Source organism: Mytilus californianus, unplaced genomic scaffold, assembly GCF_021869535.1.
Source record: "Mytilus californianus isolate M0D057914Y unplaced genomic scaffold, xbMytCali1.0.p SCAF_4, whole genome shotgun sequence".
NCBI classification, from domain to species: Eukaryota; Metazoa; Mollusca; class Bivalvia; order Mytilida; family Mytilidae; genus Mytilus; species Mytilus californianus.
The window spans coordinates 14,497,751-14,513,092 of NW_026262690.1; the positions used below are offsets into that span (position 1 = coordinate 14,497,751).

The following is a 15,342-nucleotide window of genomic DNA, read 5'->3' on the forward strand; positions in this document are numbered from 1 at the left end:
GATCTTCGTTGACAAGACAGAAGTAGAGTTGTTTAGATATATATTTCTTCTCGCTAATTTAAACTTTTTCTGTAAGTTACTTACCATTTAATGGTCCAGTAATCCCAAAAAATATGTGCTGACCTCCAGTCATTAGCCAAATAGCTTGGCCGAACCGTTCCGGTTCGATTATTTCTGACAAAGTAGATGAATTAATAGCAAACATAGTCCCTCCAATGAGCATATATCACAGAATATAAAACAAGGGACCAGAATTCAGTATAAAACGGATTTAAGGAGTTTATAATACCACATATAATCAATGCAATAATCACAATTTTTTTTCTACCAATAAAACCATGATCTGCGAATATTCCACTTCCAGCCCGACCAAATATGTCTATAACACTGGAAATAGATATGATAATACTAGTACGGGTTTTGTCTATCCCGTGGAAGTCTGATAACGGAGGAATGAACATGATTGGATATAAGCAACCAATACTTCCTGTTAAATAAGCTATTATAAACAAAGTAAATGAATGTTTCTAAAAATTGCGCAGTTGAACACATAACGAAGAACGGACACAAAGCTATGTTTCGTTACTAAAGTTGCATCTACCTTATTAACACTCTCATCACTTATTGATCTAATTATTTCAGCTGTATTGATATCATATAAATATTCGCTACTTAAATAATGTTTTCTTTTCGTCTCGGAACTTCCAAATTTTGCAAGTATGTTTCCTTGAGACGAGCTGACATGCTGGTTTGATTCAACTAAAGTTGGAACCATTTCAACTTGCACAACTTCCGATTCTGTTCTTGAACGCATTCGTTGTAGCATTGCTTTTCTAGCTAAAGGCTAAAACGAATCGCCTGTGAGTGACCTTGGACGGAATCCGTGAGACTGATCATTAATTTCTTCTAACAGTGCTTTTGTTTCTGGTTTTCTAGAGTCACTAAATTAATGAGTTGATGCAAGCCCCCCAGAACGTCAGCAACACTAATAAACTAATAAATAAACAAACAATGAAACAAACATAAAACTTCACATTGGCAACCATTGGAGAGCGAAACATTCTATCAGCTTGGCAAACCCTTTTCGGCACACAGGGTGCACAAAATTTGGATAACAATACATTAGACCTTGAACGCTTTAATCTTTTAAAATTACATAACAAGATCGTATTAGACCAAGACGATCCAAATAAAGAGGTAACAAGACCTACACCAACATAAATGGAATCTGCATTCTGAAATTTAATACAAGGAAAGTCTGCGAATGAGAACGACTTTCTTATATAAAAGATACAATAAAACCACTCAAACTTACCGACTAAAATGCTGTGAGAGAAAATGAAAAAGTAGATACTTTGAGCAAATGTATTACATATTAATCCAAGACTGCCAATATATCCACCCGTCATTATCACCTGTCTGAATGTCAGAAACTTCAGTCCTATTGTCATGCTTAGGAAACCTGAAATTCAAAAATAAATATGACATTGTGTTAGCGAACATACGACGTAGAATAGTTTCTTTTTTTTGAGATTTGGGTGCAAACTAAGTTACAATATTTCTCAAAAAATTACACTGCCAATGAGACCGCTATATGAATCGACTTAGGAAATGCGTTTTTTGTTTAGCTTGCTTTCAGAAATTGCGAGCATTCCTTGATACGGTATCATTCTGTATCGTTTTTAACTTACATTGAGTATAGACTGCAAGTATTCCTTGATACAATATCATTCTGTATCGCTTTTAACTTACATTGAATAACTGCGAGTATTCTTTGATACGATATCATTCTGTATCGCTTTAAACTTGCATTGAGAAACTGCGAGTATTTTTTGATACGGTATCATTCTGTATCGTTTTTAACTTACACCGAGTAACTGCGAGCATTGAATTTCTATGATACGATATTATTATGTTATTTTTTGGTTTTCCTTCAGTAACTGCGAGCATTCTTCGATACAGTGTCATTCTGTGTCTCGCTTTTTTTTGGGAGACGCACTGTGGTATAAAATGCTTTTGAATAATATGAATGGATGTATGTATAATGTTATTGTAAATATGTATCAAGGTACTAAGTCATGTATTTCATATAACAATTCCATGTAATAACGGGGTTAGACAAGGCGAAAATTTATCGCCTTTTCTTTTTTCCCTATTTTTGAATGATCTTGATTCATTTTTGCAAACCTGTAATATAGAGGGCCTAAATTCAGTCTCAACAGAAAAACTTGACATATTTTTAAAACTTTTTATTATTCTGTATGCTGATGATACTGTGTTGATGGTCGAATCCTCAACTCAACTCCAAAAACTTTTAGATTGTTTTCTAGATTACACAGATGTATGGAGGCTAAAAGTAAATGTTGATAAAACAAAGGTCGTGGTTTTTTCAAGGAGACGACCATCATGTAATTTTCAATTTTTCTTTAATGAAAAAAAACTGGATATCGTTGATGAATTTAACTATTTGGGCATAATTCTAACAAGAACAGGTAATTTTGATAAAACGAAGCAATTTAATGTAGAAAAGGCTACTAAGGCTCTTTTCGAAGTGTTAAGACTAGGTCGTCTACATAATCTTTCTATATGTAGTCAGTTGGACTTATTTGATAAAATGGTGAAACCAGTATTACTGTACGGTTGTGAAGTATGGGGTATTGGAAATAATGAGATAATTGAAAGGGTACAACTAAAATTTTGTAAATTATTATTAGGTCTGAAAACATCAATACCCTCTTACATGATTTATGGGGAGCTTGGAAGATATCCTATAGACTTGGACATAAAAACTAGATTGATCTCATTTTGGGGGAAATTAAATTCTGGTAAAGAGACAAAATTATCATATACTTTATATAAATTGTGTTATCACATGTCTATTAATGGCAATGTGCATTTTTCATGGTTAAACAGAGTAAAGACTATTTTAAACGAATGTGGTATCCCCAGTGTTTGGGAAACGCAATCTTTTATGAATTGTAAATGGTTATTTTCATTCATCAAGCTCAGACTTAAAGATCAGTTTGTACAAGTCTGGCATTCTTTGCTTGAAAACTCACCAAAAGCACTTAATTATAAATTTTTTAAAGATTTTTTTGGAAAAGAAGATTATTTTGAAATTCTTGGGAACAAACTGTCTATTGATTTTTGTAGATTTAGGACCACAAATCACAAGCTCCCTATTGAACAGGGTAGATGGAATAATATAGTTAGAAATAATAGACTGTGTCTTCTATGTAATAAAAATGACATTGGTGATGAATTTCATTACATATTAGAATGCAAATACCTTGAAGAAAACGGGAAACATTGTACGTCACATTATTATTTTTAAAATGCAAATACTGTTAAATACAAGCAGATTATGTCTTCAAAACACAAATCAGAACTGATTAAACTTTGTAACTTTATAAAGATTATCAACACAGGTATATGTGCTCCTGGCTAAAATGTACTTCATATATTGTCTTAGCAATTGTTTTGTTTGTTCTGTCTTATTGTAAATATTGTACATAAATGTCTTCTCTATACCTATGTATATGGTTTATTGAGAATAAAGATATATACATACCATCAAAATTACATACAGGCGAGACATATCTGAGACTTAATGTCAATAGTTTATCAAAAACAATATCTGTTTTTTTTAAACCTGAATAACATAAATAGTAATATTATTTCATGTAACTATAAGGTATGTGAAGCAATCTTTCGTAATCCCTTGAAGATAAATTTTCTATAATTTTCTTTCAGACGATTCAAGCATATGGATTCTGTGAAGAGTTTGGGAACATCTTTCCTGTACAGTAATATGATGTATGGCTTTGGTACTTATCTGTCTGAGAAACTTGGAGGTCATACATGGGAGGAATTGGTGGAATCTGAAATCTCCCAGTCCCTTGGAATGACTTCATCTACTTTTATCACCACTGTGGCGGACGTAGAAAATGTTGCACAAGGTTACGATAAGGGTCCTCTATCAAAAGGCTACTTTGTACCAGTGCTATTAGCGTTTAGCAGGTAAGTTTTACGCAGATAATGTACTTTTAATGATAAAAAAAAATGTATCATATTATGACTTCTGTCAAAGAAGAAACATTTATAACGTCTGATGTCATCACTGATTGGATGTGTACCAAGCGTTTGAACTTTAAGTAACGAACATCGGTTTGCGTCATTTCCCCAATGCATATAATTATGTAGACATATCGTTTTATCAACGAACGTTTCTAATGACCTTTAACAATAAGAAAAGTGAAAGGTTAGAGTCAAATAGCTAACAATCTAATGTATTCAACATTTAATGTACATTTTTTGTCCTGGATTGCGCCTGAAGTAGTTTTGTCGTTTATATTAAAATAACGGTAGTACTATGAGTCCTTTTTAGGGAAATATAAGAATCGGTTGTAAGAAGTCAGGAACATGACAGTTGCTTTCCATTCCTTTGATGTGTTTCAGCTTTTTATTTTGCCATTTGATTACGGACTTTCCGTTTTTAGTTTACCTTAGAGTTCGGTATTTTTGCTATTCTACTTTTTGACATCATTTCTCATGAAACACTGTCATTGAAAGATAGATGAATAAACCACACAGATTTTCAATCGATATGATTAATTTAATCAACATGTATTAAAAAAAAATCCTCTGATCAATTAATATGAAGGAATTAACACATTGGAGATGTTCCTGCAACTCTGTCAATAAACAGATGTATGTTCTAATACAAAAAATTAAAATAATGAAAATTGTTGCTTAAAACAAAGCTTATGTCTGTGTGAAGAAAGAAAACGTCTTGCATTCATTTCCCAAACTGTCGCGATTATAGTAGTTGAAATGCATTTCTTAATAGTTACTTGTTTGTTAATAAAAACTTAATTAAATGTAACAAAGTATCAATCGACAAAACTCGGCAGATTCCGGTACATATATCCAACTTATGTAGGTTATCGGAATCTGCTGAGGTTTACCGACTTAAAAAATACCAATATGGCAACAAAAGACATAAGGACAATAGTACTAAACGTTTCAACTTTTTTTCTTCTTTGATCATATACAAAAGAGAGGGACGAATGATACCAGAAGGACAGTCAAACCCATAGATCGAAAACAAACTGACAACGCCATGGCCAAAAATAAAAAGACAAACAGACAAATAATAGTACAGATGACACAACATAGAAAACTAAGGACTAAGCAACACGAACCCCACCAAAAACTGGGGATGATCTCAGGTGCTCCGGAAGGGTAAGCAGATCCTGCTCCACATGTGGCACCCGTCGTGTTGCTTATGTTATTACAAATCCGGTAAATAGTCCAATTCGGTAGGTCACATTCGTGAAAAGGGAAGGGTATTGTAATTACGACATAAGTAGCATATCCGATATCATCTGTGAAACAGTTATTCCATAACGGTCAACCAACTCGTGATGGCGTCCGTAAAATTTACGAAGGGATGACTTCAACTTCACCATTTGGAACTCTTGGTTTAATAGCTTCCTTGTGAGCAGCAATCCTCTATCAAGGAAATCATGATAGGAAATACAAGCCCGGGAATATCGTATTAATTGGGAGATATATACTCCGTATGCAGGCGCTGCTGGAATGTTGCTACATAGAAATGGAAAGTTCACAATTGGGAAGCTGAAATTATCTCTTTTGTCGTAAAGTTTTGTTTTCAACCGACCCTCATTGTCAATTTCTAGATGTAAGTCAAGATATGAGGCAGACTTAACTGTATCTGTAGTATCCTTTATCTCTAGTTCGATGCGAAAGATTCGTTCATCAAGCTGTAAATGAGACCAATGACTGAATATCAGTGTTTTCCTTATAGGGAGTGGGGATTATGGGCGGGATCTGGTGCTATAATGTCCAATGCTGAAGATATGACGAAATGGATGAAATTCCATTTGAACCGAGGCCTTGACAAATATGTCATTCCATTAATGAGTCAGTCTTATTTTGATGCATTACATGCAGAACATATCGGTTTATCCTACACCACAGTCAATGAATATTTCAAAAATCAGATAGAGCCAACGGAGGAAACAGGATACGGATTGGGATTTAAACTCGGAACATATTTTCCAGAATTGTTTCTCTGACTTTCATGTGTAGATGATTACTTGTTCATGTTTATTGTCTTTTGTTGATGCTTGCTTTATTGCCGGGTTATCATGCAGGCATACCATCATCTTTTTTATAATACTTTCTTTATTCATTCTTTATTTTAAAATACATTAAAGGGTATATATGATTGATAGCTTGTAAACACGTACATCTGTGTTAATTGTCTATAGCAATGTCTGATATTGGGTGTATAGAATAAATGTATTTGACAAGTGTCTACAGTACAGTATACTATGTGGTATTGTTTTACTTGTATCTGTGTTTATGGCGTATTGGTATTGTAGAGTTAAGTTTTGAACTTTTTCTGGTTTGATCTTTATAGTAACCCACACTTCATATTACATTGACAATATCATGATATAAACAACATTTTGGCAAAGAAACATAAATCTATCGTTTTTGTCTCGCCTGCGACGAAAGTCGCAGAAAGTGAGACATAGGTATTACTATCCGGCGGCGGCGGCGGCGTAAACTATTTGTATAAAGCTTTATATTTCAGAAGGTAGAAGACCTGGATGCTTCATATTTTGTATGCAGATACCTTATGTTACGAACTTTCCGTCTGTCATATGTCCAATGTCCTTGACCTTATTTTCATGGTTCAGCGACTGCTTGAAAAAAAAGTTTAGTTTTTTTGTTATGTAAATTTCTCACTTATTATGAGTAATAGGATAACTACATTTGGTATATGGGTTCCTTGCAACGTCTACATGTCCATCAGACAGGGTTCACCTGACCTCAGCCTCATTTCATGGATCAGTGATCAAGGTTAAAGTTACGTGATTAGGTCCGTTTCTCAGATACTACAAGCAGTAGGTCAGCTATATGTGGTGTATGGAATGATTATAAAGGATACATGTCAGTCTGGCAGGTTTCATCTGACCTTGACCTCATTTTCACGGTTCATTGGTCAATGTTAAGTTTTTGTGTTTTGGTCTGTTTTTCTAATACTATAAGCCATTGGTCAACTATATTTGGTGTATGGAATGATTGTAAGGTGTACATGTCTGTCTGGCAGGTGTCATTTGTCCTTGACCTATTTTCATGGTTCATTGGTCAATGTTAAGTTTTTGTGTTTTGGTCTGTTTTTCTAATACTATAAGCAATAGGTCAACTATATTTGGTGTATGGAATGATTGTAAGGTGTACATGTCTGACTGGCAGGTGTCATTTGTCCTTGACCTCATTTTCATGGTTCATTGGTCAATGTTAAGTTTTTGTGTTTTGGTCTGTTTTTCTAATACTATAAGCAATAGGTCAACTATATTTGGTGTATGGAATGATTGTAAGGTGTACATGTCTGTCTGGCAGGTGTCATTTGTCCTTGACCTTATTTTCATGGTTCATTGGTCAATGTTAAGTTGCTCTTGTTTGGTCCTCTTCTCAGATACTATAAGTTATGTATTAGATACAATACAAAGGTAACAAAGAAACAGGCCGGTAACAACCGTTGCCGGATAGTTTTTCTGCACGAGTAGTCAGGTCAAGGTCCGAGGCGATAGCCGAGGACCTTGACCTGACTACAAGTGCAGAAAAACTATACGGCAGTTTGTTTCCGGCCTGTTTTTTTGTTACCTTTGTTTTGTATCTAACTTGTACGACGTTTCAAGAAAGAAGTAGTACATTTTGCATTTAGAAGAGGTAGCAAAATTAAACAGATTAGAAACGTAATTGGCCATATACCAGTTAATGTAAGTTACAGTTAAAACAAACTTTTTTTTCATTTCCCTTCAGCCGAGAGTTTTTTCTTGAGAAATTCAAGAATCTAATAATTTTATAAAAAGGACCATGTCATGTAAAAGATGAATGTTGTAAACATTTGAGACTTTTTAAAATGCAACTTTGCAAGTAAGTTCTGCATGAAAAATATTTCAGAGGTAACCAAGCTAACATTTGATTTTTATTTGGGGGGGAAACGGAAAAGGGGGGGGGCGTAAAATAAATTTATAATATACAGGTTTGTTCCTTTTTTTGTCGAAAAACATGCAGGATGTGCCATTCCATTCCCCCTTTAAAAAATAACAAAAACCGTACATTTGCTACCAAATACATGAATTCAATATACATGATATATATGAATTTAATAACAATATAAATGTATAAAAAAAAAAATCCTATTTCATTAGTAAATGAAATGTTATTAAAAAATGGATTTTGTCTTGTTATTAGATATATATAGGCATATATTTTGGATTTGTTTTGAAAATGTCATGCTTGTAGGTTTTTTATGTCTCTAATAGTGTTGGTCAGGATTAAACACGTGTCACAATATGATCCAATTGCAGCTTACCGTCCAAAATTGGTGACATAAGTTGAATGATTTTCTTCAAGATTTGCTGCCTATTTGAACATGTATTACACGGACACTTTTTATCTATAGGATCAATCGTGCATTGGTGAGTTCATAGGGATTTTATCTTTTGATTAGATTTGATTTTTTATATATATTTCCTGTCTTTTTTATTGAAATATAAACGTCGCTACCAGCATTTCTTTACTTTCAGCATTGTCCAGAATACTATTCATGTCCATAAATTGAAGAAAAAAAAAAAAGAAAATCAGTAATCAGAACATTATTTTGTCAATATATTTTTTTCTCATAAAATTGGGGATCAGAATATTTTAAGGAAAAAACCATAAACCCCCTTTTGAAGTTAAATGGTCAATCTTAGTGTACTGACATGAATAGTAATATACTGGAATTGTTTGAACAAAATATAGTTATTGATAACAACGTAAATATTTTAATAAAAAAGACAGGAAATATGTCGGTGAAACAAAAAGTTCAAATCTAATTGAAATTTAAAGTGCCCATGAACTCACTGATCATGCACAAGTGATTCTATTCATAAAAAAGTGTCCGTGTAACAACTAAAAAGTGTCCGTGTATCATCTAAAAAGTGTCCGTGTAACACCCGTTAATGTACTGTTTTTCTATAGCTCTGCTGGGGGCAAAGTCGTACAAAGGTCAACTATATGTGGTGTATGGAATGATTGTAAGGTGTGCACGTCTGTCTGACAGGTTTCATCTGACCTTGAGCTTATTTTCATGGTTCATTGGTCAATGTTAAGTTTCTGTTGTTTGGTCTTCTTCTCAGATGCTATAAGTAATAGGTCAACTATATTTGGTGTATGGAATGTATTTTATTATTTAACTGCTGATTACTTTCATTGAAATAGATTATTTTATAAAAATCTTTAAATAACATTAATAATGATAATAAATAATAAAAACTTTTAAGGGATCATTACTAAACCGTGATTAACAAAAACATTGGAAGGTGTGAAAATGTTAAAATAAGGTCACTCATGCATGAATGTTTAACATAGAATACAGTTCACTCCAATCCCTTCATAAAGATTAATTGGCTGAATATGTACAGATTGAAGAACTTTTGAAATTTTGTTTGCACAACAGAATCACATTTACTGATTTTTGATACATATGAAATAAGATAAGTATTGAGATAAGTAAAAAATATTTTAGCATAGCAACATAAATAGATAAATAGATTATATGAAAATATGACTTTTTACAATATTTTGATCAAAGATTGAAGATAATTTTATTTTTATTTTTTTTTTTTTTTTTGGGGTGGGGGGGTCTTTCAGGTTCATCTCAAGGAATTGACAAATATTTATCCAGTTTCTGCAATGCCTTAAAACTTTTCCTTGTGCACAGGTTTGTCTGTACTCAAGAGGAAATTAAAAAAAATGGCCATATTTGTCAATCCCTTCTGATGAACCTTAAATCTAGATGAAAAATTATTTCATAAGAAATTTCAAAGTTTGCTTTTAGTAGTCATTTGACTTAATGTTTCAAAAAAAAAATTTGTATAATGCGATTTTATTTACTCAAATGTTGTTGCTATATTTGCCTGTGATTTATTAGCCAAAAGTGTATCCCATGTGATTTTATGATGCTGTTTTTTCTAAAAACATGTTACTCAAAATGAATGTAAAAGCATTACAGACCTATATTTAAGCCTAAGGTCAAGGTAACTAAAAAAGACTAAAATTTGAACATAGGTTTCAGGATGTATTCAATGGGATTGCAACTTAACTTGGATATGTGGCTACATAAATTAACAGAAAGAAGAGGAAGATCCCTGGCTATTGTTTTTCAAGTCGCTATGTCTTAGTTCGAGGTCCTATTTACTAACAATAGATTTGCAGAAGACCATATTACTGTCTTAAATCATGATTTATATGGGGGCCATGGTAATGTGAGCTTGCTCACTAAAGGTCTATTATATTTCGTTAAGAATGTCAAGAACTGTAAAACAAAATCTACAAATATGCAAATATTACTCAAATCATCAGATCACTTATTCAAAGATGTATTTCCCTTTCATGCTTTTAATGCTAAGTAGTCACTTCCTTTTTAAGCTTACCTGGCCAAAATTGCCATTGTGAGATTTTGCCATCAATTGGCATCCATCGTCTGTCTTCATTGCATACGTAGGCCGATAATTTTTACAAAAATCTTCTCCTGTTTGAAGATACAATAGCGAGAATTTTTCATCAAAGTCTAATCAAGGAGTGGAGGTATACTCTGCAGGACATAGCGGGCAACTTCTCGTTGCAATTAGCAAATGTGTCATTTTTATATTGTGTTTTACAGATATGTATACATGCAATGAGTGCCGCAAAGCTTACAAGACTAGAAAAGGTCTTCAAAACCATGCATGCAATATATGCAAATTATGCCAAAAAACTTTCGCATCTGCACAGAATTTAAAAAGACATTGTTGTAAACAACAGACATTAAGCAGAGAAATTCATTAATGCAGATTTTGTCATAAGGAATATTCTACTGAGAATCGACTGGGATCTCATAAATGCTCATATATACAAAAAATACCAAATACTATCAGTATATTGTAATAAGTAAGTTCGATTACCTCCCCTTTAACATGTTGACTGAGATTATATTGATGTTTGCGCATTCTGTGCTAGTGTTCTACTTCTGTGTAAAGTTTCATTCAAATCTGTCCATCCTGTCAACATTTGTGAGGAGTTGAGCTTCTGAAAGACTTTTACCGTAAATTGTAAAATAAAATAAGTAAATTTTATTATCTCTCCTAGAACATGTGTGACTGGGATTATATTCAATTACATACATCCTTAGGTAGTCTTTTACAACTAAGAAAGGTAAAATAAAAATCTGTCCACCCATCAAGGAGGTGTTGCACTTATAAGGCATATGGACAGAAATGCAAACAGACTGACAGATGGTGATTCCTATATACATCCCCTATTGTAATATCTTCACATTTCAATCACCTTCAGTATCACATTCAGTATATTTTTTTAAGAAATCATGAAAAAGAAGTTTTTTAATTTGAGGGATAAATGCCAATGACACAGCAACCCACTGATATTCATAAGGCAATGTCTTGGAGCATCTAGTTTTGTATTGAGTACAATATATTGAGGACAAAACTCGGCAGATTCCGGTACATATATCCAACTTATGTAGGTTATCGGAATCTGCTGAGGTTTACCGACTTAAAAAATACCAATATGGCAACAAAAGACATAAGGACATTAGTACTAAATGTTTCAACTTTTTTTCTTCTTTGATCATATACAAAAGAGAGGGACGAATGATACCAGAGGGACAGTCAAACTCATAGATCGAAAACAAACTGACAACGCCATGGCCAAAAATAAAAAGACAAACAGACAAATAATAGTACAGATGACACAACATAGAAAACTAAGGACTAAGCAACACGAACCCCACCAAAAACTGGGGATGATCTCAGGTGCTCCGGAAGGGTAAGCAGATCCTGCTCCACATGTGGCACCCGTCGTGTTCCTTATGTTATTACAAATCCGGTAAATAGTCCAATTCGGTAGGTCACATTCGTGAAAAGGGAAGGGTATTGTAATTACGACATAAGTAACATATCCGATATCATCTGTGAAACGGTTATTCCATAACAGTCAACCAACTCGTGATGGCGTCCGTAAAATGTACGAAGGGATGACTTCAACTTCACCATTTGGAACTCTTGGTTTAATAGCTTCCTTGTGAGCAGCAATCTTCTATCAAGGAAATCATGATAGGAAATACAAGCCCGGGAATATCGTATCAATTGGGAGATATATACTCCGTATGCAGGCGCTGCTGGAATGTTGCTACATAGAAATGGAAAGTTCACAATTGGAAAGCTGAAATCATCTCTTTTGTCGTAAAGTTTTGTTTTCAACCGACCCTCATTGTCAATTTCTAGATGTAAGTCAAGATATGAGGCAGACTTAACTGTGTCTGTAGTATCCTTTATCTCTAGTTCGATGCGAAAGATTCGTTCAACAAGCTGTAAATGAGACCAATGACTGAATATCAGTGTTTTCCTTATAGGGAGTGGGGATTATGGGCGGGACCTGGTGCTATAATGTCCAATGCTGAAGATATGACGAAATGGATGAAATTCCATTTGAACCGAGGCCTTGACAAATATGTCATTCCATTAATGAGTCAGTCTTATTTTGATGCATTACATGCAGAACATATCGGTTTATCCTACACCACAGTCAATGAATATTTCAAAAATCAGATAGAGCCAACGGAGCATACAGGATACGGATTGGGATCTAAACTCGGAACATATAGAGGTAATTCGTAGTGATATTTTCCGGAATTGTTTCTCTGACTTTCATGTGTAGATGATTACTTGTTCATGTTTATTGTCTTTTGTTGATACTTGCTTTATTGCCGGGTTATCATGCAGGCATACCATCATTTTTTTATAATACTTTCTTTATTCATTCTTTATTTTAAAAGAAATTAAAGGGTATATATGATTGATAGCTTGTAAACACGTACATCTGTGTTAATTGTCTATAGCAATGTCTGATATTGGGTGTATAGAATAAATGTATTTGACAAGTGTCTACAGTACAGTATACTATGTGGTATTGTTTTACTTGTATCTGTGTTTATGGCGTATTGGTATTGTAGAGTTAAGTTTTGAACTTTTTCTGGTTTGATCTTTATAGTAAGGTCATCCATGAGGTATGTTTTCTTGTTACATTGATTTAAATAACAAGATCGAAGGTGAATTTTAAAAAAAAAAATAAGATTAATTTACATATTTTGATTTCTAACAAGAAATCGAGTTCTGTGAGCGCAATTTGCCTTTATACTTTTTGAAAGTACATTATTAGATTTATCTTCTTTTTCTTAATTATGTCGTTTAGTTTTCTTTTTGTTCACAAAAAAATAGGTTTTCCATATATAAACTATACAACCGCCTCCGGTTGCGGGATTTTCTTGTTGTGTTGAAGACCTATTGGTGGCCTTGTGCTGTTTTCTGCTCTTTGGTCGGATTATTGTCTTTTTGACACATTCCCCTTTTCATTCTCAATTTTAAAATGTGACAATTGTTCACAGCCTATAGCTTGAAAATTGAAAAAAAAATCTTCTGTAACCCACACTTCATATTACATTTTTGACAATATCATGATATAAACAACATTTTGGCAAAGAAACATAAATCTATCGTTTTTAAATTACGTCCCTTTTAACCGTAATGTTGGTTTTTATTTTTATTAATTGAATTTGTTGTTAAAAGCAGAACCTTCTCTTGTCGACAGCAATGGAAGTTCAATTTTTTATCATCGTATCCATTATAAATAAGGGAAGTCATTATAATTGGTCTTCCTCGAGCAAAAACCATATTCCCATTTCAATAGAAAATTCATTAACAATTTGATCGTAGGTGAATGTTTTCATTGCTTTGTTAAAACAATTTTTAATTGTAGGTAAAAATATTTTGTTACATGGTGGCAGTACCTTCGGTTATAGATCTTTTATGACCTTATTTCTTGATCAGAAAATTGTTGTCTTTACTTCTATGAATGGGGAAGATCAAGATGATAACACGTATAAATTCCGCGTCCTGCTTCACAACTTCTTGTCGAATGTTGCCCTGAATGTCTCACCGTGTTTTAATGCTTCGGCAATACTACAACGGCTTTCGAAACCTAGATATAAAGGATATAGCACACAAACTCAGGCAAAACGAAGTTTGACGGATTACGTTGGTCATTACAATAGTCCAATATACGGAAATAGTATCGTTAAGATAAAAGAAAATAACAAACTAGGTCTAATCTATGGAAATGGTACTTGGAATTTATGGTCAAAATCTACTAAAGATGAATTCAAAGGCACTGCAACAGTACAAATATCTAAAGCTTCAGCTGCTTACGATACAGTTTTGATCCCACGCTGAATTTTTACGAAAATTTGCATACAAGCTTGAATCTTGTCAATTCAAATATGTATTTAAAAAAAATGCTATCATGTGCTAATTTAAGAGATAAATGGGGTCCACATTTTAAACATTTACTAAAAATTTCGGTTTCTTGGACTTTTCTATCCTTTGGACAGACATACCTAACTTTTTTGTTTCAAAAGATAAACACAATCGGATTTCTGTAAAACATTTGGGATATCTTCTCAACATAAGTAAGCTCTAAATTGGTGAGATAATTTTTTTTAAAAATGTTCCTACAATTTTAGAAAAACAGCAGTTTTTGCTTCATACATAATAAAGTCAAAAGTCAATTAAAAACAGAGGGGTCAATGTACTCGTTTTCGAGCTAAATATTAAAATCAGTCGAAAAATGCATCTTTTCCCAATATGTCACAGTTTGACGTCGCGAAAAATAACAATTTACGTTAGCAGATCATGATCGTCATTACCTCCTCTGATAACTGTATCGTATGTCCCTTTAGAAATATTTACTCAAGAAAGTTTTATATCACTTTGTTTTATTTTAAAATTTGTTTGTTTTAATCTCGAATTATTGATGCTATTGTCATGTCAAATGTGTATGCCCTTCGTGGCACGTAATTTGAATAAAATATTCTTCTTCGTCTTGTTGTACAATAGGTTATATTTTTTTTACAATTTGTAGTGAAGAAAAAGAGACATTGTAAGACAGCAAACTAACACAAAAAACACATCTACAAGTAAAAAATTAAGTTCTCGTCTATAAATATATCAATAAATAACTATTTCAATTAATATCAACATCCAGGATTGAAAACTGGCTTGATAGATCTGACAGACAAAGAAAAAAGTAAAATACATTTACATAAAAAAAAGGTGAATAAAAAAAGACAGACATCATCGTGGTCAGAACAAAAACAGACCACAAATTGAATATTGAGTAACACAACTCACCAAAATTGTGTAT

General features: G+C 33.1%; 1 protein-coding gene across 1 annotated transcript; it reads left to right on the forward strand.

Moving 5' to 3' along the window:
* Positions 1-3,735: 3,735 nt before the first annotated feature.
* LOC127699234 (uncharacterized) lies at positions 3,736-12,878 on the forward strand. Its single transcript, XM_052202989.1, has 2 exons — positions 3,736-4,020; positions 12,497-12,878. Exons 1-2 carry the CDS (start codon positions 3,767-3,769, stop codon positions 12,759-12,761), a joined length of 519 nt encoding a protein of 172 aa, XP_052058949.1. The 5' UTR covers positions 3,736-3,766; the 3' UTR covers positions 12,762-12,878.
* Positions 12,879-15,342: the final 2,464 nt, after the last annotated feature.

What these genes read in the sequence shown, in the direction of transcription:
- LOC127699234 (XM_052202989.1), top strand. Translation starts at nt 3,767, where the DNA reads ATGGATTCTGTGAAGAGTTTGGGAACATCTTTCCTGTACAGTAATATG. An exon ending in GTGCTATTAGCGTTTAGCAG is followed by an intron (nt 4,021 to 12,496) that starts GTAAGTTTTACG and finishes TTTTCCTTATAG; the next exon opens with GGAGTGGGGATTATGGGCGG.